The sequence below is a fragment of the Rattus rattus genome, chromosome 18, assembly GCF_011064425.1.
Source record: "Rattus rattus isolate New Zealand chromosome 18, Rrattus_CSIRO_v1, whole genome shotgun sequence".
NCBI classification, from domain to species: Eukaryota; Metazoa; Chordata; class Mammalia; order Rodentia; family Muridae; genus Rattus; species Rattus rattus.
Genome location: NC_046171.1, coordinates 7,077,170 through 7,100,463, shown reverse-complemented (window position 1 = coordinate 7,100,463; position 23,294 = coordinate 7,077,170). Strand labels below are relative to the sequence as shown.

The window sequence follows — 23,294 nt, the reverse complement described above, 5'->3', positions numbered from 1 at the left end:
CCTGGTGTAGGATGGTCCAAGTGTGTAGGGTAGAAGTGTGCCTGTACAGGTCAGTCCAGGTAAAGGCAAAGATGTTTTATGACTATGGGTCCATAGGAATAGAAAAGGTATCCTTGAGGTTTAGGACGGAGATATGGGAGGTCTCTGAGGGAATGATGAAGAGGAGAGTCTAATGGTTAGATACTAAGGGGTGGAGGGGAATTATTGCTGAATTTGCAAGCTGGAGATCCTGAACCAAGTGATAGGTTCCACTGTTTTTCTTTTGATTTTTTTCTTTTTCTTTTTTAACTGCCAGTACAGGGTATTAAAGTTTGCAACAAACTTACAGAGGCATCATTTGGAACTTAGAGGACAGGACATTTACATTCAGTGAGGGTTGGGGAGAGACACAAAGGGTTTGGAGAAGAGAAATAGGGAGTGAGGACTCTCTTTCCATATCCCTGATTGTTTGAGTATTTGTAAGCATTTCGATGAATATTAGAATCAAGGACACCATTAGGTGGCCATTTGTATTATCTAAGGGATATCGAGACCAATTTTGATTTGACAGGGGAATAAATTTAGGGCTCTTTAGGTCAAGTCAGGTGGTATAGGTTGGAGGTTTTTAGAAGACATCCCAAAGGAATGAGAAGGTAGGAAATATACCATTCCCACAGATGAGAAAGGAGAAATGGAATGTCCCTGCAGCTTGTAGTCATGGGCATCCCCAAACTCAGGACAAATTGAGGACCAAGCCCTTCAGTAGGTCATTACTACAACTCAGTGGAGTCAGCTTAGCCTGGCTTGAGTGTCTTGGTGCCTGGTACCAGGACTTTTGCAGAAGCCAGAAGGTGAAAATGAGAACCAAGCTCTCATAGAGGGTCTTATCCTTCAGGAAAGTTTGGGAATGGAGTTGAAAAAGTCACAAGGACCTAGAGAAACTGGAATTTATACTTAGTTCTGAAGTGGGAGTGCTAAAATAGGGCAGGAAGGGTTGCAATGGCCCAGTAGGGCCTAAGGAAGGTGCAGGATTGCAGCTCTGATGATGGTGGGATAGAGTCAGGACAGGAAGGGTCACAGTAGTCCTAAAAAACTGCACTGAAAACCACAAGGGCCTAGAGGAGCTGTGGGAGAGGCAGCTCTGAAGGGAAGGTGAGCAAAGGTCAGGTAGAGATGCAATAGCCCAGGAGATCTAAGGGAACTGCAGAATAGCAGCGTCAATGGCAGGAGACTAGGGTCAGGTGATGAGGGCCAGCTGTAGTCTTAAAGACTCTGGCTGGAGGTACCTCCACCTCTAAGAGTACCAGAGGGGTGCCAGATACCCAACAGCCAAGTCCTGGGACTCAGGGAAGCATTTACACCAACCAGAAGGGGAAGCTTACCTAATTGTCACTGGCAGATGGTGTGTCAAGCAAGCAGTGAGCTGGAAGGTGAGACTATTGCAGGCCAACTGGAGATGTGGGATAGAGTCCTAGTGCGGCTCAGACCCCAGAAGTAGTGGGAGCACAGGCACCAGGAGAGCCTGTCCAAGTCACTGCACTAAAACATGTTTATGGGTCTTGGAAGCACAAGAACCTTACAGCTCTGTTGGAAATGGTATCCCAGTAGAAGGGCATCCTGAGGCAGGAGAGTACAGGAACCATACAGATCTATGGGACAGTGTCCCAAGGGAAAGGCATCCTGAGACACGGGAGCCCAGGAACCACACAGCTCTGAGAGGAAGCCTCCTCAGCAGAGGCGTTACAGCTCCCAGGGGAGGGTCTCCCCAACTGAGCTAAGGAGCTCAGGAGCCTTAGCCCCGCTCCTTCTCTTCTCTTCATTGCTTCTTTTTCTTCTTGGCTTCTTCTGAGGCGAGTGGAGGATCCACGGTGTGGAGGGACGAATCCAGGGATGGCTACCCTCTGCTCCTGGGAGTAAATAGCAGGGAACTGGACAAAGGGACAGTGCTTATATAGGATTTCTGAGGGGGCGGAGCTTCTCAGGGCAGATATTTCCAGAGTTAAGATTGGTGGGATTTTAAGTCCTGAGCTTAGGGGAGCTCAGGAATTGGTGGGTTTTCCTGTTCAGGGATTGGTGGGTTTTCCTGTTCAGGGATTGGTGGTTCTTTTGGTTTTGTTTTTTGTTTTTTGTTTTTTTTTTTTTTTTTTTTTGTGGGAAACTCGGGGATTGGTGGCCTTTTTTCACTCCCTTTTCCCTGCATCAGACCCACGGGTTGTGGTGGGAAGTCTTTCCTGGCTGCAGCCGGCCTCTGCCAGCTTTTACTTTGGCGCCATCTCTGTGGGGCTGCCATGGTGGACAGCTCTGGCGGCAGTATTCACAAAGGCCGTAGGCCGAGATAGGAAAGAAGGAGCCACTGTGGACAGCCCCTGAGGAGAAGCTTGTACTGAGGCGGGACAGCAGATGCGCCACCATAGACAGCTCCTGTGACGGCTGCAGGCTGAGACGTCGCGGTGCCGCCATTTTAACAGGAGCCGCCATTTTGGACAGTTCCTGCGGGGTTTTTTTTTTACCTTGGCGTCGAAGGCTGGGGCGGTGTGGAGAGGCCTGCCACCGCCTTGAGGGCTTTTGTGGTGCAGCAGCTTTTGCGGGGCTGCCGCCCTGCCCAGGGACTACACAGAGGGCCGGAGACGAGCTGGACACGCCGCTTGTATCAGGACCACACCGTGACTAACCTTCTCTTTCCATTAACTTCTTAGGATTTCCCTAACTGAAGGCAGTGAGGATTCCACTGTCCAATCAAGAAGCTGAATTCTCTAATGTCATCAGTTACCGGGGAAGGCTGCTCCCGGAGGCTCTCGCGCCACAGCCTTCTCCCCACTTCCCCTGAAGTGGATGCACTTAAATCACTTTCAACATCTACACCATTAAACCGAAGCGCAGTAAGCTTCAGGCTAAAGGTGCCTGGCTGACAGTCGTCTTCCTTCTCCTCCTTTGCTCCCACACAGTTTCAAATACACAGTTATCCCAACAGCCTTGTGAAGGAACCGCTTCCCCAGTGTGCAAACTGCTGAGTGAGTGACTGACCATCCCAGAGCTGGCCCAATTAAACTGTTTCAGCTGCAACTGGATCCAGCACTAAAATAGTAAATAAAAAAGAAATAGCTGGTTTCAAAGAGGACCCTCATATTGAATTCCTAACTAGCAACTGATGATGCTGTTCACATCTGACGCTGATTGGCTCCTCGGTACTGCCCTTACTCAATCCAGCAAAGCTGTGAGTCTCCTGGTTCTTATGGCCTGGGGTGTAGACAGGGTGAGGAGACCGTTGCCAGGGTATGAGACCACCATCTCTCCTGCAGCAGGATGAGAGTGTGGCTCCCCAGAGGCTGCTGTGACCGTGATGCTGATGATGCTGACCTCTCCAAGGGCTTTGGTCAGGGATCCCCAATGTAAGTGCACACATCAGGTTCTGAGCTGCTGAGGGTAGGGGGAAGAAGGAGCTAACTTCCTCACTGTTTGGGCCCAGTCCCTTGAAGCTATTGATGTTTTTTGTGACCACACACAGTCCTCACATGAAATCCAAACTATGTCCCCTGACAGAAGCTGGGATGTTTGTGCTCTCAGACCTGTGTGAGAGGCCCCTGTACATCGGCCATTGCTTTTCAAGTTTCTTCTAGTAACACCTATACCTGTGTCATCTTCCCTTAGACCCTGAAAGGAGTTGATAAATCACGATATGAAATTAACTTCTCACACAGGGCTTGTCTGTGTTGAGTTATGCCAGGCAAAGGAGTTTCTGTGTAAAAACAGAACCTTATATGTTCTATTTTGTATATTTCATTTTAGTAAAAAAAAAATAAGTAAAATATTGATCTAATCAGAAGGTTTCTGTGGAAGTGTCATAGAGTCAGTGAGGGCATCGCAGGGAGATCCGAGTGCATCCTCTGTAGGTTGTGAGGCTGCTGCCTGGCCACCTGTGAGGTTGAACCCAGGGCTTCCTCTTTCTCTCTTCCTGATGCCAGGGCTTGTGCAGCCTGTTCCCACGCGGAACCTCTGCTGGGTGGTGGTTTTCCTTTGCAGCACACAGCAGCTGAGGCTGAGGAAATAGCCTTCGAGAAGATGTGCATCTGTGGGCTATTCTAGAGAACTGGAGGCTCCTTCTGAGACCCCAGGGTGGGTTAGAGCCTGTTTGGTGTTTGTGACTTGAACATATCTGCATTTATTTTTCTCTCACAGTCTCTGGCTTGAGTCCACAAAAAGGACCCTACTTCTCCTTGCACCGTATGATCCCCCCCTTCCTAGTTTCACAACCCACATAAACATCAGACACAGAAAAATCAAAGTCTGTGATATATGCACATGGGGGATAAACGATGGGGTTATCAACACTGATGAAAGCTGTGACACCCCCTCCCCCCAATGCTGAGACTGTGGGCAAGTCCTCTGACCCATCTCTGCTTTGGCAGAAATGTAAAACATGGGAGAGATGATTTTTTCATAGAATTGTCTGAGGATTTGGAGGGATGGCTGTGGCAAAACATTAGGGCTCTGCTGCCCCACTGTGTGCTTCCTCTCTGTAAGCTGTGTAGCAGTGAACTTGCTACACAGCTTTGGCTCCCAACAAGTCACATGCATGCACCAGCCCAGGACCTCTTTGGATTCTCACATCACACACACACACACACACACACACACACACACTCACACACACACTCACACACACATACATACACACAGACACACACCCAGACACCAAGACACATACACACACAGACAGACATATACACACACACAGACACACACATATACACACATACACACACACATACACACACACACACACACACACACACACACATGTCAATACAAGGCTACAAGGCTGGGCACTCTTAAACCTTCCCCTGCTAGCAAACACTCCCCACACTCCCGTCCGGTACTCCTGACACTCCTAAACCTTCCCTTGCTAGCCCAGGCCCAGCCGGGAAAGTGGCCAGTGGCCACCCACCTGAGTCTCACATGGCTATGTGGCTTTCTCTCCTGCAGCTTTTTTGTCCCTTTTTTGTCTCCCCTGGTGATCCTTTGTTTTCCTTTCTCCCAGTTCCTAGCCCTTGCAAACCTAAAGGTCCTGCCTCGGTTTATCTGCCCTGCCATTGACTCTTTATTGATCAATAAAAAAACCAATTGGAGACAAGGACCTTCAGCGTTTGGACCACAGATTCACAATTTTGGGTCCCAGATTAATTCGAAGCCTTGGGACCAACCTCCACCAAAGCTGTTATCACCTCCACTATCAGAGGCCACACAGGGGCTTCCACACTGCCTCTCACCTCATTGACACCTCCCACAGACCTGGCTTCTGCCCTTGCACCAGCTTTCTTCGCACAAACCATCCTTATGGCTTCCGGAACTGTTGTTTTTCTTCCATTCTGTCTTTTATAAAAAAATCAAACCCATTCTCCTCACTATGCTGTCTCAAACACAGTGATTCCATCTCTGAAACGCTCAGCGTTGTTCTCTCTCTTTTAAAGTCACGAGCCACAGGGATGACTGCTGCAAATATTTCTCACGCCACGTGCCACTTCATACTGTGAGCTCTGTGGGGTTGGTAGCGGCTGGTGCTTGCCTTCACATACCTCGTGTACATTTTAGAGTTAGACCAAGGGTGAAGATGAGAAGATACACAGCTGATGCGTCTTGACCCCATCTTTATCTGTTGAGACCGGAGAAGCTCCTGTGACTGTCACACCAGAGTGTGGGGACATGCTCTCGCCTTCTCCCGGGGTCACATTTGGCATCTGACTTTAAATCAATCAGGTTTATGGATTCTCTGCATCTGTAATTCAGACGTAAGGCAGTGGGTCAGTAAGCTGAGGCAGGAATGGAGTTGATGACTGATTACTCAGCAGACTTTTCTCTGAGGGAAAAAAACATGATTCTCTGGGGCTGGTGAAAGACACTTGAAGGATGAGGCAAACTCTAACAAGCTCCAACAGCTTTACACATACACATGAATAGAAATATACACATGTACACACATACACACACATACACACATATACACACATATACACATAACATATACACATACACAATACACATATATACATATACACATATAACACATACATCTATCCATATACATATATACATATACACACACATATACACCTAGATACATATATACACACATACATACACATATATACACATATACACACATACACACATACATGTACATACATATACATGCAACACATACACATATACACACATACACATATACACACATAACATATATACACACATACGCACATACACACATATACACATATACACACATGGCATGTATCTATACACACATACACACAGACACACATATACATATACAAACATACACACAAATACACATACAGACATACACATGTACATACAAACACACGTTTGGTGGATGAAGCAAAGCTTTCCAACAACTAACTTTCTTCTCCTACACCTTATACAATGCAGGAAAATCTTTGAAGCAGTACAAAAAATAGAATGTGGTGACATTCTATTTTTCTTTAAATGATTACATTACACTAAAAAGCCCATGCTCCCCAATATCCTCACATTATTTCATGTATTATGAGTGAAAACCAAGTTATTCCCAAGAACCCATGTACATTTGTAACTAAGCAGCACGTTGTAAATTAACAAAGTGTAAGCAAGCAAGATTATTTTCTCAGCCAGTTTTTCTTACAATTTGTGGTTACAAAAAATGGGGATTGATTATTTTGTTATTTGCTTAAGTAATCTTATAAAAATCTTTAAAAACTTGCAAATCTAAACTTCTATATAAAGAACAATCAGTCATTTCTACTTAAACTTTCAGGGTGCACATCTACTCATTAACCATTTTTAAGTCATGTCAGGAAGCCAAGGGCAAAAAGGGATACACGAAATTAATCTACACCTTTGATCCCCAGCCCGGCTTTAGCAAAAAAGGCACATCAGCCAGTGCTAACCAGGCTGCCATTTTTCTTGTTCCGTGACCTCAAAAAAAAAAAAAAATCAATTATCAAGATTATGTCTTTCTGAAATTTAAAATATTTCCCAAGATTTGTACGTTGAAGCCATGAGCAAAAACATTGTAACCAAACTTTACTGACAATCTACATCTCCGAATTCTTTCTAAGGGTGGTGGTCATGACTAAATATTTACATCTCTAAGTTCTTTCTGAGGGTGGAGGTTGAATCGTTAACCTGCTTCTATGGCAGCAATGGTTGGGAAAGACCAGTCATTATTATTGTAAGTACCAACGACACTGCCCAGTTTGGGGCTGGAAACCCCTTTACAGTTACCACGTAGATTAGGGGGATCGGGTGACCTCGAGGGCAGCAAGCAGAGCAGTGCTCCGGAACAGCGTGACCTCAGGACTCTAGTCCTCTGGGTTCCTTCCCTCAGAGGCACACCCACCAGGACTGCACTAACCGGTGGGCTACATCCCATGGGTTCTACAGCCGTTCTGCCCTTCCTCTTGCTTGGTCCCCAACAATCCCTGAAGTCTCTTCTCTCACCCACTGTCCTCATACCCTGTGCTCTGTTATACAGGAACTCAGTGTTGCCATGAGGTGTTACCTCAGCCGAGAGGTGCCCCCCCCATCCCCTCTGCTGACATCTACAGTCATCTCTCTGACAGGTCTAGCCCCCAGGGTGCTCCTCCTCCCGTCCTGTCACTCAAGGCTTCCTGTTAGCGGAACTCCACCTGCATCTCCTAACTTCTTTCCCACCTTCACAGTTTTTAAGCTCTGATTTAATTATATGACCATCTTAAAACAAAAAGCACCTCTGCCTAGCCCTACAGAGACTTGATGTACCAGGGTGGGGGGATTCTGGGGGGGGGGCTCTACTGTCTTAGAGAAGGGGAGGGAAGATGGGGGAAAGGACTGTGGGAGGGGGGACCAGCAGTCAAGTTGTAAAGTGAATGAAACAAACAGTAAATAAAAACATCTCACTGGGTATAAATCACACTTAAGGGCAGACTCCTGTCCCAGCAGAAGATGGTCCAACACGTATGAGCTAACAGTCTTCTTCTCTTTCTCTTCCTCTTCCTCTTCTTCCTCTTATTCCTCCTCCTCCCCCTCCCCTCTTCCTCCCCCTCCCCTCCTGTCCTCCCCTCCTCCTCTTCCTCTTCCTCTTTCTCCTCCTTCCCCATTTTCCTCCTCTTCCCTCATTCTTCTTCTTCCTCCTCTTACTCTTCATCCTCTTCTTCTTCGCCTTACAATGCTTTTGTTTATATTTTATGGTTTCAGGTTTTGTGCTTTTATGTTATTCCTGTGTGTGTGAATGTGTGTGTGTGTGTGTGTGTGTGTGTGTGTGTGTGTGTGTGTGTGTGTTTCTTGTGCTTTTCCTTGGCTCTTTTCCCCTTTGGTTTGTTCTATGCTATTTCTGTGGTATACAAAAAGAATTGAATGGGAGGTAAAATGGTCAAGCAACCTCTCTGTCACTGGAGGTCACAATGAAGGTTAAAGAAATCCTGGGCAGGGGCTATGTACTGAAGGGAGGACTTCTGCCTCTCCTAGGAATAGAGACTGATTTCCCAGAGTTCCTCATCTCTTCACTATTAACATCATTGCCAATGTCCAGCCTTGGCCAAAGTGTGTGTCCCTCTGCCCCATGGGTCGTGGTGACATCAGAGGGGCCTGGATCCAGCTTGCATCTGGTCATTTTGGGTGGCTCAAGAGGGACTCTGGGACTCAGGCATATTTTCACCACAGAAGATAATTTGCGTTCCCACAGCATGGTTTTGGAACAACGTAAATCCGAGTGTCATTTCTATAACAGGATTCAGCGAGTGCAATATCTGTTCAGATACTTCTGGAGGAGTTCCTGTACAGTAATATGGGTGAGTACCGCATGCAAGGTGATCGAGCTGGGGTCGCCTGAAGCCAAGTACAGGAACAACTGGAAGGGGCTCCTGGAGCCCAGTTGGGCTGTGGTTGGACTCATACTGCAGACATAGCTATGGTGTCATGGAGAGGTAACACAGGCCAGCAGTGGGGTGGTGGGAGGATGGAAGGAAGGTGAAGGGGCTACTGTGAGGGAGCACTAAGAGGGATTGTGTGTGTGCATGTGCATGTGTCCACCAGAGAGAGGGGGGGGGTTTGTGTGTCAACTTGACACGAGCTGGAGTTATCACAGAGAAAGGAGCCTCCCTGGAGGAAATGCCTCCATGAGACCCAACTGTAAGGCATTTTCTCAATTAGTGATCAAGGCGGGAAGACCCAGCCCATTGTGGGTGGGGCCATCCCTGGGCTGGTGTCCTGGGTTCTATAAGAGAGCAGGCTGAGAAAGCCAGAGGAAGCAAGCCAGGAAGTAACATCCCTCCATGGCCTGTGTGTCAGCTTCTGCTTCCTGACCTGTGTGAGTTCCAGTCCTGACTTTCTTTGGTGATAAGCAGCAATGTGGAAGTGTAAGCTGAGTAAACCCTTTCCTCCCCAACTTGCTTATTGGCCATGGAGTTTGTACAGGAATAGAAACCCTAACTAAGACAGCATGTCAGTGTGTGTGTGTGTGTGTGTGTGTGTGTGTGTGTGTGTGTGTGTGTGTGTGTGTGTGTGCCCGTGCCCATGCCCGTGTGCTCCTGTGCCCATGGAGGTCAGGGGATAAGCTTCAGGAGTCTTTTCCCACCTTCCACCATGTAAGTGACCTCTAAGGATCTAACTTGGGAGTGGGGTCAGACTTAACTGCAAAAACTATCCAGCCGTCCTGAGAAGGGTCCATTTTTAAATCCTACAAGGTCAATTGTATTATCTTTAGAGTTAATATCCTACTTTCCATGTGCCTGGCTATTTATTTAAATACACGACTTTAAATGAAAAAGAATCACCCTGTGCGTATGATTGTTCTAAACAGCTGCGTGCCATGTGTGTGCCTGATGCTCACAGAAGTCAGAAGTGGGCATGAACTCCTTTGGAGGATTACAGATGGTTGTGAATCATCATGTGGGCACTGAGTCCTGGGTCCTCTGGAAGAGCTGCCAGTGGTTGTAACCACTGAGCCATCTCTCAAGCCCCATTAAATATATAAGCCAATGACACGTGGTAAAGGAGGAAAGCAAGATCCTTCTGGAAGCCTGAATTGTGAAGGTGGAGAAAACCAACGTCAGATGCGCAGGAAGCATATCACCCAGGGAAACAGAAGCTGCAAGAGGAGAAATGGGGGTACTGTGGTGTCCAAAGCTAATGTCCACTGTGGATGAAGGAAGATGTAGCCTATGAGACACTAGCTGGTGGACCAGGAATGCAGCATCTCTGCACCTTTGCTCCTGGTCTCTCCCTGGCTGAGTCAACATCTCAGGAAGGAATTGGTTCCAGGAAGTCACCCGCTATATTCTGATATGTGTAAGCAGAGATCGCAATGGCTTTGGTGTGGTGGTTTGTATATGCTTGGCCCAGGGAGTGGTACTATTAGGAGGTGTGGCTTTGTTGGAGTGGGCGTGGCCATGTTGGAATAGGTGTGGCCTTGTTGGAGTGGGTGTGGCTTTGTTCCAGGAAGTATGTCACTGTGGGCGTGGGCTTTAAGACCCTCATCCTAGCTGCCTGGAAGCCAGTCTTCTCCTAGCAGCCTTCAGATGAAGATGAAGAACTCTCAGCTCCTCCTCACCATGCCTGCCTGGATGCTGCCATACTCCCACCTTGATGATAAGGGACTGAACCTCTCCACCTGTAAGCCAGCAACAATTAAATGTTGTCCTTGTAAGAGTTGCCTTGGTCATGGTGTCTGCTCACAGCAGTAAAATTCTAGCTAAGACATTTGAGTTCTCAGCATAAATCATAGGGAGGGGTCTCCACATATGGGCCAGCATTTAGCACTAGGTTAGAAGGAGTCTTAAGACTCACAAACTGGTCCTATCCTCCCGAGTGCTATAGTAAAATGCGATGGGAAATGACCCTGCTAGCAGGGGCTGTTCTGGACTCTGCGCAAAATGGGTTACAAAATCTCTGTAGCAAGTTTCGCCGGCTTACTCAAGTCTCTATTATGAAACCTCAGCCCACAAACAGCTGGCTGGAGTTTGCTGTCTGCACGCTTCCTGTAGCCAGCCACCGCTTTAGTGTGTACCATTAAGTAAAACATACCAAAGTCTCGGCGCCAAAGCAACACAAAGTCTATAGGTCAGATTAGTTTGTTCCAGTTGAATTTTCTTCCAGGTGTGTTTTGATAGCAGCTTACGTCATTCAAAAAAAATTGCACATTTTCAGAATTGTAAAATACAATACTAAAGTTTGGGGCTGGAGAGACGGCTCAGCAGATGAGAGCATTGCTCTTCTGGAGGTCACGAGTTCAATTCCCAGCACCTACAAGGCAGCTCCCGATCATGTGCAACTCCAGTTCTGGGGATCTCTTCCGGTCCTCTTCTGGTCTCCATGGGCATGGCACATACATGGTCCATAGACATACATGTAGGCAAAACACACACACACACACTCGAAACAAGTGGACTTTTTTTAAAAAAAAAAAGTATAAAAATTTTAAAATGATAAGTAGAATAGGAAAGTAACTGTCTTTGGCTTACTGGGTGTGTCCACGGCATGTTTGGCAATGGCTCGAATCAACTGCTTCTGCTGCGGAGTTCTCAGGGATTATATTAGAGTGCGACGTGGCTCGATTCCATTCTCGAGAACAGGCAGTTTGAGTTTCACAGACCTTAACGGTCCTCCTTATCTCTGGGTTCCAGGAGACGATCAAGCTGCTCTTCACAGCAATGGGACCGTGACTAAGGAACAGCTTGGAGAGGAAAGGGTTAACGTCATCTCAGGACTCCCAGGTCATACTCCATCACTGAGGAAGCCTGAACAGGAAGCCAAGGCAGGAACCTAGAGGCAGGAACTGATGCAGAAACCATGAAGGAACACTGTTTTACTGGCTTACTCAAGCTTGCTTTCTTATATACTCCAGGACCACCTGCCTAGGGGTGGCCCCACCCACAGTGGGCTGGGTCTTTCCACATCAATCATCAATCAAGAGGATGTCCCACAGAGTTGCCCACAGGCCGGTTTGATAGAGGCAATTCCTCACCTGAAAGTCCTTCTTCTCAGAGGACTCGAGCCTGAGTCAAATTGACAAAAACCCAACCATCGCACTGTTGGCTTACAGTATGTTAGACATAAACAAAGAATAACCCTGGGGGTGTGTGCTCAGAATACACTGTACTCTTGGATGAAAATTAACCTATTTAGCCCTATATAATTAATAATGGTGGTGGTGATGCACTGGTTTATAAGCAGGGAGCAAATGTTGATATCAGACTTAGAAAACCATGGATTCAATCATCTTGAGAATGATTAAACAAGTATATGTCAAAAGAAGGAAGACCGTTAACAATTATAGCACCATGCACAACACAAATGGTTCTATAATCTTGTCCAGGATCTGATCCCAGAGGCCCATGAAATGTCAGGTTCAGAGGCCTCCCGCTCAGAGGTCCCTGTGCCTGCCCAGGAGGTCCTTACAGATGGCGTACTGTAGCACCCGTCCATTGAATTCCCTGTGCACACCACTTAGGGTTGTTCTGTTGGAGAGAGCGCCATGGAATTACGTTTGAAGTATGGGTAGAGTGATCCCAAGAAAGTGGTCTGGTCAAAGGAGAAGATGTGTGTCTCGTCCGTCATGTTGTAGAAAGACAGGTCATTGTCCTCCTGATCCAAGAAGATGGCAATCTTCAGTGGACGTGTCTCCAGCTGTAGAGGTTCTTCCAAGGAAATGTTTTGGGAACAGAAGGCAAGAGCCCTGTATCCATCTCCCTTCTTTTCCAGGACTCTGAATTTCTTCGATTCTGTGGGTGATGCATCCTCAGTGTACAGCTCATAAACTCCCAGTGTCCACTCCTCCGTGTCCTCGACATCCACCTCCCAGTAGTATCTCCCCAACATGAAGCCTTCCTGGGAGAGCGTGATGATGTTGTCATCTACTTGTGAGTTGTCGATGGACGGATCTGCTGTCCCCTCACCTCTGTTCTCTTCTGTCTTTGGGTCCGATTTGTTCTGGTCAGGCATTTCATGATCTATCATCACAGGAGCTGGAGGAGGAAAAGGAGGAGAGGAGGAAGGGGTGAGGGAAGAGGGGAGACAGAGGAGGAGGAAGGGCAGAGGAAGAGGAGGGGCAGAGGAAGAGGAGGGGCAGAGGAAGAGGAGGGGCAGAGGAGGAGGAGGGGCAGAGGAGGAGGAGGGGCAGAGGAGGAGGAGGGGCAGAGGAGGAGGAGGAGCAGAGGAGAAGCAGACTAAGCCACCACTATGATGTTTGTATATCGATAACGTGTTCAAAGCTAGCACTGTGTGTAGGAGGCTACTGGACAAATGAAGCCTTAAGGAGACTGGGCGTGGAGAGCTTACACGTCCTGGACCCTCCACCTGTGTGTTGGGCTGAGAGCTCTCATGGTGCATTCGGAGCTCTGCATCTCTGCATCTCATTCCAGCTTGAGTCTTGGGAGAGAATGGAGTGAGGGAGGACGCGAAGGGATTATGTAAGAACATTGTTCACCCCATGCCCTAAATCAGAGCCTTGTTCCTCAATTATGGAAGGGCCGGTCACAAGCTGACCTCACAAAATGCAGCTGAGTGGTCTTGTCACTTAGAGCAGTTTTTCCTTGCTCAGGAAGGGCCAGTGTGTTGAGACCGGAATAGGACAGTGCGGCTGAGCCAGGCAGTGTGGCTGAGCCAGGCAGGGGATTCCAGCACGGGCTCACACAGCAGGATCCCTTCCTCTCTTCCCTACTCTCAGCTTGAACAAGTGTCTGCCAAGAAGATCGCGCCAGTCACCAGAGAGCAAACTGGGGAGTGGGGAGGGCTGGTGTGCTCCGTGGCTTGCCTGGCGTGTGCAAGGTTCGACCCTCATTTCCAAAAATGAGAAACAAAAGACCAGAAGCAACCTCTGAGGCAAACGAGCAAATCCACTCACCCGGCTGGAACAGTTCCTTCCTCCAGTCTGGAAGAGAGCAGAGCAAACATCTGAACGAAATGAAGATAAACAAGATGGGAGCCCAGTGCTTTCCCCCCTCACTTTCTCCCCTCCTCTCCTTCCTCACTAAGCCCCTCAGACTTTCTAGTGTCCAGAAACTCCCAGCATGCGGGCTGCTCTCTGCGCATGCGGGCTGCTCTCTGCGTTCTCTCAGGGATGGCTCCCTAGAGACTCAATGCTACAGGTGGGGGTGGGAGAAGATGAGGGTGGGGTTGGTGATGGGGGTGGGGATGAGAGTGAGGATGTGTGTGGGAGGGGTAGGGATGAGGATGGGAGTGTGGATGAGGGTGGGGATGGGAGTGGGGATGAGGGTGAGGGTGAGGGTGGGGGGGATGGGGAGAGGCAGGAGTGGGATAAGGGTTGGGGTGGGTGATAAGTTCCTCTTGCTCAGACGCAGCAGCAGCTGGGCCTCAAGGTTTTATTCAGGAGTTAGACAGGTCTGTAGCCTTGGGAGGAAGACAGTAAGGACACTTTCCCTGTTAGGTAGGTCACTGGGGTCTCCACTGAACCTCCCTCCACACACACAAAGAAATTTGCTTCTTATACGTAGCAGGGAGAGGCCAAGAGTCCAGAGGAGTGGCTAGGAGATGCAGCCTGTCCTCTGCATCCTGCAGTGAAGGAAGTGGCTGACCCCGCAGCCGCCTGAGCTCACGCATGCATCCTCAGTACCGCAGGAACCACGGGAAGGTTTTAAAAAGATTTATTTTTAAATTTCATTTTAGATGTGTGAGCGTTTGCCTGCATGCAGTGTGTGCACTGTGTGAGTGCAGTGCCAGCAGAGGCCAGAAGAGGGCGCCGGGTTCCCTGGGATGGAAGTTTCAGGTGGTTAGGAGCCACCATACATGGACTGTGGGAACTGAACTGAGGTTCTTTGCGAGAGTAGCCACTGCTCCTAACCGCTGAGGTCTCTCTCCAGGCCCTGCTGGAACATCTTAAGCAAATCATTGAAAAGTCTCCCTAGACACTGCTTAGTGAGCTGTTGGAGGTCCCACTGAGTAAGTGTGCCCTGCAAGCACTCAGGCTGCCTGGAGTGGCCTGGTTTATGTTCCTTGGAGACTTTCAACTTCCATAGGGTTAGAGGTGACAGCTGTGTCACTTACGTGTGGCACAATGTCTGATGAATGGAAATTGCACAGATGGGGCCAAAGAATGACCTAGTGTATTTGTGTACTTCATTTACACACACACACACACACCCACACACCACCTATACACACACTCACACATCACACACTCACACACACATCACACACCCTTGCACACACACACATCCCATATATACTCTCTCTCTCTCTATCTATCTATCTATATATATATATATATATATATTATACACACACACCACTTATACACACATCACACACTCACACATCACACACAGTCACACACATCCCATATATACTCATACACACACACACACACACACACACACACACACACACACACACACAGTCACACACACACAGCATTTGGGAGGTGGGGTCAGGAGGACAGGGGCTCAGACCCAGCCTTAGCTGCAGAGCATGTTGTGTGAGACCCTGTCTCAAAACAGTTTCTTTTTCTTGTCCTTTTCTTTTTTTGTTCAATTTGTAGGTCGACAGCCATTAAAGTAGGCATGTACGAGCTCATGTGTGTTTAAGAGTTGCTGGCAAGATTCAGTGCCCAGAAGTCACTTACCGGGGTACAGCAAGGCCATCTTCCAGTCTGCAACAGAACAGATTCAAGACAGTTGAGTACTGACTTATGGCCCCACACAGGAGTTGGTCCCCCACTCCTCTGTTTTCTGCATGGTCACCATTAACCTTTCAGTCCCCTCATCCCCACCCTGAGAGGGTGCTGAGGGGGAGTTTGCATCACAGAATCCGAGGTGCAGGACCCCTGGTCTCTTACCCTCTTTGTATAGCGCCTTCCTCCGATCTGAAAACAATAACAACAACCATCATTGGATGAATGGCAGAAACTGGAGGAGGGGTATGGGGGGAGGTTATGCGGGGAGGAATGAAGCAAATGCTTCAGAGAGGGAGGAGGAGCTAGACTCACCCAGGTCGGTCTGGAGGTCATCTGAAAGAAAAGGGAGGTGTAAAATCCATCAAACTGAGTCGCAGCCTGTCCTGAGTCTGGACTGTAGCTAATGAATTAGGATTGGCGTTCCCTTAGCGGCCCCATAATAAAGGAGCTGAGTGAGCATGCCCACAGGGACACTGTAACCCGATAAGATGTTATGGAGTCATGGAGCAATGCCCCAGCTCCTCAGGAGTTTAAGGTGTCTTAGGGCTTTTCAAACCCATTCTTGATTGATTCGTAGGAAGAGAACCCAATGCCAGAGAACCAGCAGCACCCTCTGGAGGAGTGTGGGTGCAGGGAAAGATGAGGCGTAGGGGTCGAGGGGGTGGGTGGAGTGTGGACGTGGGCAGAGCGTGGAGAGCAGTGAATGAAGACACTGGCTGTGGTTTGAGGCCACACTTCAGAGGTCTGATGTCTCTCCCCTCTGCTCCTCTGCAAGACTAGTGCTCCGTGGAACCCCTGCATCCTGTGCTTCCCGGATCCCCAGCCTTTCCACAAAGCCCTGACTGATTCTGCTGTCCCCGTTTATACCTCTGTCCTTCACCGCACTTTTTGTCTCCTTCTTCATCTGAAGCATTTCCTCTAGTTCTTTTGACAGTTTCTTTTCTTCTCTCCTTTTGACTTGATGTTCTTTCCAGGTAGCGAGGCTGGTCCCAGCAAAGATGACCAATAATATGGGGAGAGAACAAGCCAGGGCTACTTTCCATGGAGACGTCGTGGGGAAGAAGGGCTCTGACAGGGTGCACGCAGACAGTCAGGAACAAGCGGTCTTTCAGCCCTTCCCCCCCCCCTTCTCTCACCCACCCCATCAGAGTTTGGTCCTCACTGACCTGGGAGGAGGATGGCCTTTGATTTCTCCTGGTCCCAGATGGGATTTTGAATGGAGCAGATCACATTGCCTACAGCTCTGTCTGTGACCAAAAGAGACGTTTCTATGTGGAAGAGTCCATCTCTGTCTAGGGTCTGTGACTCAGAGGAGGACAGTAGAGTGTCCCCGATGGTGTCTCTCCACTGCACTCTGGGTTTCGGGAACCAGCCACTCGAGGAGCACAACACTCGGATCCCATTGTTCTCAGGTCCTGTCATGTGAACAAGAGGGGCAGAGCCTAAACCTGAGGAGAGAGGACAAGAGCTTGAGGCCTGTGGCCGGAGGGAAGATGGCCTTCACTACACTGAAGAGGTCAGACAAGACTACCCTGTGACTGACTCTGCCTGACCTCAGCTTTGCATGTGCGTGGGCTGGCAGAGGTTAAGGATCGGTCTAGGAAAAGTCAAAACTTGAAAATTGGCCCAGTTTTTATTTTCTGTCTTGGTTTACTGAAAGTCAAGGCCAGCGAGTGTCAGCATTACTACCAAATATACTTCCTGGGGTCTTTTAAGACATCAAAACAGGCTCAGAGGGTTGGGCAAGTGCATCAGCGAGCAGAGTGTCCGTTGGGCAGACATGAGGACCAGAGTTCATGTCCCCGAAGCTGTGTAAAAACCTGGGTGTGGTGGCAGAAGCTCGGGGACCAGACAGGTGGATGCCTGGGGCTCACTGACTGCTCGGCTAAGCTAAATTAGTAAGAAGCCAGTGAGAATCCAGTCTCAAAGACATGGTGGACAGTGACTGGGGTTGACCTCTGCCTTCCACACATACACTTATCTGTGTATACACACCTGCATGCACACACATGCGCACACACAGGCACATACACATATATGCACACACATACAGGCACACACACAGAGACACACATGGAGACACATACACACCACACATATGTACACACATGCACAGACACATGCATGCACACACACATGTGCACACACAGGCACATACACATACATGCACACACATACAGGCACACACAGAGAAACACACACACTCACACTTGGAGACACACACTATACACACACCACACACACACACATAAATAGTCACATACACACACACATGCGCACACATGCACATACACACTCACACACGGAGACACCACACACACATACACACACATGTACACACATGCACAGCCATACACATGCATGCACACACATGCACACACGCGCGTGCGCACACACACACACACACACACACACACACCTCTTAGGTTCAAAAATGCAAAGTCTGTGATGTTAAACTCTGCCGAGCACAGCGTCATTCTCAGTGGATACTGCAGGGAGCAAATATCCCACAGAGATATCAACACATCAAGACCCCAGGCAGCTCCAGGTTAAGCGTAAGGAGGATCAGGAGCAGTTTCCTATTTGTCACACATCATGATCCTATGCCAAGCTCACGCACCTACAACCTGAAGTTCTATGGAGACTTCTTGGGAGGTGAAGCCATCTGAAAACTGACAGTGGTACAGGCCTTCGTCAGAGGCTTGGACTTGCTGTATCTGCAGAGCCACACTGCCGGTGTCGATGTCATGTCCCAGCATCTGGGTCCTGCCCTCGTACTCCGGCATCTGCACCTCTCCCTGCACCTGTCCATTGTGGAACACCAGCACAGCGGGGGTGAGCTGGGCACGGTACCATCGGATGTGCATGTGAGCTGCACTCTGCTTAGGAGACAGCTGGCAGGGCAGGGTGGCATCAGTCCCCAGCAGGACCGTGATGGGCTCAGCTGGTCCCTTCACAGAAAACCAAGACGCTTCTGGGGACCAGAGACAGATTGTGGAAGCAAGTTAGAGATATGAGACTTAAACAAACAACCCTGCATTTCCATAGTTAGGGAACTAAACATATTTCTCCTTTGTATTACTTTAGAAAAAGCATTACATTTTAATAGATAAAAAGTTAATAGTTATATAAAAGGGTACAAGTTTCTTGCTCTCTCTCTCTCTCTCTGTGTGTGTGTGTGTGTGTGTGTGTGTGTTTGTACGCACACGTGGAACTTTTACAACATTAACGCTTGTTCAGAAATGTTAGCTTCTTCGGTATTTAGAATCTACTCCAATATGCAGCCTGTTTATTGTACGGTTTAGTAAATGGACAGTCTTCAAATATGTCAACATAGTCAAGGTCACAAAAGGAGCAGCAGCAGCAGGAGAGAGGAATGGAGGGAGGGCAGCAGGAGAGAGGGGGGATGGAGGGAGGGATGGAAAGAAGAGGGAGGGAGGGAGGGAGGGAGGAGGGAGGGGGGAGGGAGGGAGGGAGGGAGGGGAGGGACAGGGACAGCTGTGCTGGGGAACTCTGTGTGAATTCAGAGTTGGTGATTCTGGCCACAGTACCCTAGAGAGAGATGCTCTAGGCTGGGAGTGTCACAGTGACCATTGCTAGAGTGGGGGCAGGCCCTTTTCAGTTCTCATTGCTTCCAGTCGTGGGGTGCCACGTTCCCATCTACCTAACACCGGGTGTCAGCACACACACATGCCAGCAGCTCCGTTTAGAAAGCTCAGTGTCACTGTGTCACAGTGCAGTGGGGAGCCATGGTTTCCCATGAATGCTCTCATTATGCAGTGGTTTGGGCAATGAGTAAGGTTTATAGCACTTTGCCTTATTACTAAAAATAATCCTACAATAGACTTCACACAATGCACACACAGAGATACACACACGAATTCATACATACATACATACATACATACATACATACATACATACATACATACCTGAACACAGAGAAAAAAATGTTTTACACAAAAATTTATAATTTTGAATCAGCATTCATGTACATTAACATTTTTGATACTAGGGCTAGGGTGTGTTTGATGGTAGACCAGTTGTCTCGTGTGTATGGTGCCCTGGGTTTCATCTGAATTTTTAAATTTAGCCACTATGCCATTCACATGGCCTCCCTTCTGAGTTCTCTCCAGAGTCTGAGAACTTTATCTAAAAGTTGCTTTTGTTTTATGAGGGAATTTATTCCCAGGGGGAATAAATTATTTCTTTAAGGACTCAACCTAAGAACTCTTAGTCCAAACTCTTTGTTCTCCTGTGCACACAACACCCTCTAATGCACACTCCCCAGCCACACAACCCCAAGCCATGAGCTAACCTCTCCACCCTTAAACGTCTTGACAGGTGGCTAGCCATAGCCGGGAGAAAATTCACACACGCTGTCAAGGTACAAAAGGCATCTCAACCACTGACGCTGGAGCATTAACAGGCCAAACTCACCCACACTCAGTGAGAAGAGTTAGGTAGACATCACAGTTTTATAGAAATTACCCAAAGGATCAGGAAGGACATTTTCTTGGCCAGTAGATGGCCAAGTGATTGCATTTACACAAGAAAAGTCATTGAACACGACTCAGTAAATACGGAGCAGAGGGCAGAACACTGACCTCCCGAGACTCCTGCAAACACCAGGAGGAGCAGAGGGAGGAGACGACCAGCTGGAGGGATAGTGGGGGAGCCCTTCATCTTCAGAGTGGAAGGTCAAGTCCGGGTTCACCAGAGGAAGGCGACAGGTGAAGGTTCTCAGGAAAAAAATTCCCTGTTCAAAGACTTAGTTATTCACGGGTTTTTAACTGTGTCTTCCACAAAACCCTTAAGACAAAAGCCTCCAACCCCACCTCCCCAGGGACTTTCCTGTTCTCTCTTTATTCTGAGGGCCAGCAGTTTCCCCGTGAACATGGAAAGCTGCCAAGTTCCCATTTCTCTTGCCTTTCTGTGAGTTCATGGTCTCAAGGAGATCTTGGAGCTGGATTCTCTGAGTCCAAGGTAGGGTAGTGAAGTCACACAAGGAAGTAGACCACTCCTACATTCAAATCTGTCTCCATTCTTCTTAATTACTTATCTATTCCTTTACCCGTTCATTTACTCACTTTTTCCCAATAAAGGGACCACTTCTCATTACATCCTCATGACTTTAGTCCTTCTTCAGGCCCACGCCTCCCTCAGAAACCCCAAACCCTCACTCACCGTCTGGACAGAGCTGTGGGCTCTGTAAGCCCCCAGGATCCTCTGTGCACCCTGGCTCTGGTGACCATCTGTGGCTGCGTTACAGTGGCCAACAGTCAAGGGTGTGGCTGCCAGGGCCCGAGTGTCCAATTTCCGTAGATGTTCTCTGAGACGAGGAGGACACACAGGACTGCCCCCAGGCTCTGGCTTTAGAGTTTCTCCTGGAGGAGTCTAGGAGGACGCGGCAGCCATCTTCAGCTCTTACTTGAAGGGTGGTAATAAGCCAAGCCCAAGGGACTTTGCACTGGGCTGAGCCATAGGAACTTGAAGGCCACTTTAAGATACTTTCTCACCGTATGCTGCCTCTCACAGAGCCAGGGAGAGGCGCTCAGGTCTGGTGGTCAAATCCGAGGGTCACTCACACAGCTAACCGATTAAAAGAATAAAGCCAAGAATGCTTCTATGCCTCCAGCCATGATTGACTTCTGGCTGTATATGTAGAGCCTTGGTTGTCACATGGTGAGTTCATGGACAACCTAAGCTACACAGGACCGTGTCTTAAACAAACACAAAATAGCAGCAAAATGGGGGCCCTGACAGCTCTCAATCAACTTGCATTTTAAAAAATGTATTTCATGCGTGTGGGTGTTTTGTCCTCATGGATGTGTCGGCACCACTTGTGTGCAGTGTCCCTGGAGGCCAGAAGGGGGCGTTAGAATCCCGAGACCGAGAGTCACAGGCAGTGGTGAGCTACCATGTGAGTGCTGGAAATCAAACTCTGGTCCCTAACCACTGACCCATCTTTCCAGTCCCCACCCCACCCCCAATTTTGCATTTTCATATCCCACTGTATGTTGTCACCCCTTCGCAACTGTTGAAAGTCACACGGCCTTAGTGCATATCTTCACTTAAAAGGGAATTTTCTCTGAATGATTCCTCTCAAAAGCTTCTTTTTAATCTTTAGGTTAGCACCACGAGATGTACAATTTTATGAGAAAATGTCTGTCTGTACTTGTTTCACTCTCGTATGCCTCTGATGACCTACTTGTGGATGTTCAACCTTAGATCTAGAATTTCAAGAATACAAATCAATGTAGTCTTTCTTCCCTTTGAAAGAATTATCTTATCGTTAATTATGTGTGTGTTGGGGGCGGGGAATTGTGTGCTTGTGTGCACAAGCACAGGTGTCCTTGGTGTCCAGAAGAGACCATCAGATCCCCTGGAGCTAAGTTACAGGCAGTTGTGGGCTTCCTCATATGGGGGAGGAAACTCAGTCCCCCTGAAGTTCTCCTAACCACTGAGCCATCCCTCCAACCAAAGCACAATTTTCTTGACCCCTGTAAGCTTTTTTTCTATCATTGTAAGCGAGAAAATAATTGTTCTGGAATTCACAGGCTTGAAGGACAGCAAGTTTTTCCTCTCCTTGCTCACTGACAAGGGGGTGAGATGGAAGGGCCCAGCCGAGGCCGTTCGTGCTGTGTGTACTCCATCTGGATGAGGAGGATTCAATCAATGTCCATGGAGGATATTTCTAGGCCTGAGTGAATGAGAGCCAGAAAGTTGAAGGTGTCCCTGTCTAGTCAGTCCTTTCTCTAGTGGATAAGAGAACTAACCAGGGGATGACAATGTCTCAAAGCGTCTGATACATTGTGACGGAGCTTGCAAGCTCTTGGCTAAATGGATGGGCTATGGACACCTTGCTTCCTATAAGTGAATTTATATAATCTCAAAATGGGTGACCATCCAACCCACTGGCAGATGAGGAAACGGAAGCACCAAGGAGTCCTGTAGCTCACCCCGATCCTAAGCAGAAGCAACAATATCAGGAGATTAACCCAAACCATCAGCTCCTAAGATCGCAAGACCCGTATCACTAACTGGAACACATACAGTTTAGAAAGAAAGAGATCGGTTGCTCCAGCTCTTGGCTGCACCTCGCAATCCTGTAATCACTACCGCTCTGTTCTCTGAGCTGAAGCGCGCTTTTCTAATCCTATTTTGTCTTCAGTTTTTGAGACCATCAGGAAGATGGAAAGGGCTGACCCCCCGAGTTTCCTGGGAGGAGACTTCTTGCCCCCAGTTTCCTGAATCCTTTAAATGTCTACCCAATCCTTCTTCAAGGACCCCCAGCCCCCTGAAGTATCTGGAGTAGGACTCACAGGAGAGTCCCGCAGGCATCCGGGAGGAGGTAAGCTGGGAAGCAGGGCAGGGTCACCCCATTCGGCTCCCTCTCTGAGGTGGTGAGCAGTTCAAAGAAGCCTTCATCTCTAAGAACGTAGGCTTTCGAGTTTTGCATGAGGCTCTCCTAGTTGTAGGCAAGAGGGAAGGAGTAGGGGAGGGGTACAGCATGGATCCTGAGGGTGGGTAGAGGACAGGCAGGTGTGGGAGAGAATTCAAGGAGGCTGAGCCACACCCGGAAATGCCAATTCTCTCTCTGCCTCCTTCCTCCCCCTCCCCCCTCCCCTCCCCCTCCACTCTCACCTCTCCC

At 48.4% G+C, this 23,294-nt stretch overlaps 1 protein-coding gene across 3 annotated transcripts; it reads right to left on the bottom strand.

Moving 5' to 3' along the window:
• Positions 1–12,228: 12,228 nt before the first annotated feature.
• On the bottom strand, positions 12,229–21,606 carry LOC116887222 (butyrophilin-like protein 1). Of its 3 annotated transcripts, none has more exons than XM_032888784.1 (10): positions 20,828–21,585; positions 20,248–20,399; positions 18,261–18,614; positions 16,807–17,055; positions 16,508–16,708; positions 15,953–15,973; positions 15,803–15,829; positions 15,590–15,616; positions 13,853–13,879; positions 12,229–12,974 (listed from the first exon to the last, which is right to left on the bottom strand). In XM_032888784.1, the coding sequence occupies exons 2-10, from the start codon at positions 20,324–20,326 to the stop codon at positions 12,457–12,459; spliced, it is 1,503 nt and encodes a 500-aa protein (XP_032744675.1). In that variant the 5' UTR covers positions 20,327–20,399; positions 20,828–21,585; the 3' UTR covers positions 12,229–12,456. The 3 variants fall into 3 exon arrangements, with proteins under 3 accessions (XP_032744675.1, XP_032744674.1, XP_032744676.1); XM_032888783.1 differs by having other exon boundaries at positions 16,807–17,088; positions 20,828–21,583; XM_032888785.1 differs by having other exon boundaries at positions 12,881–12,974; positions 13,853–13,902; positions 16,807–17,088; positions 20,828–21,606.
• Positions 21,607–23,294: the final 1,688 nt, after the last annotated feature.

Coding starts and splice junctions, on each gene's coding strand:
- LOC116887222 (XM_032888783.1), bottom strand. CDS start 20,326: ATGAAGGGCTCCCCCACTATCCCTCCAGCTGGTCGTCTCCTCCCTCTG. Junction 16,709..16,806: donor AAAGGCCATCCTCCTCCCAG/GTCAGTGAGGAC, acceptor GCACCCTGTCAG/AGCCCTTCTTCCCCACGACG. Junction 15,830..15,952: donor TGACCTCCAGACCGACCTGG/GTGAGTCTAGCT, acceptor TATTGTTTTCAG/ATCGGAGGAAGGCGCTATAC.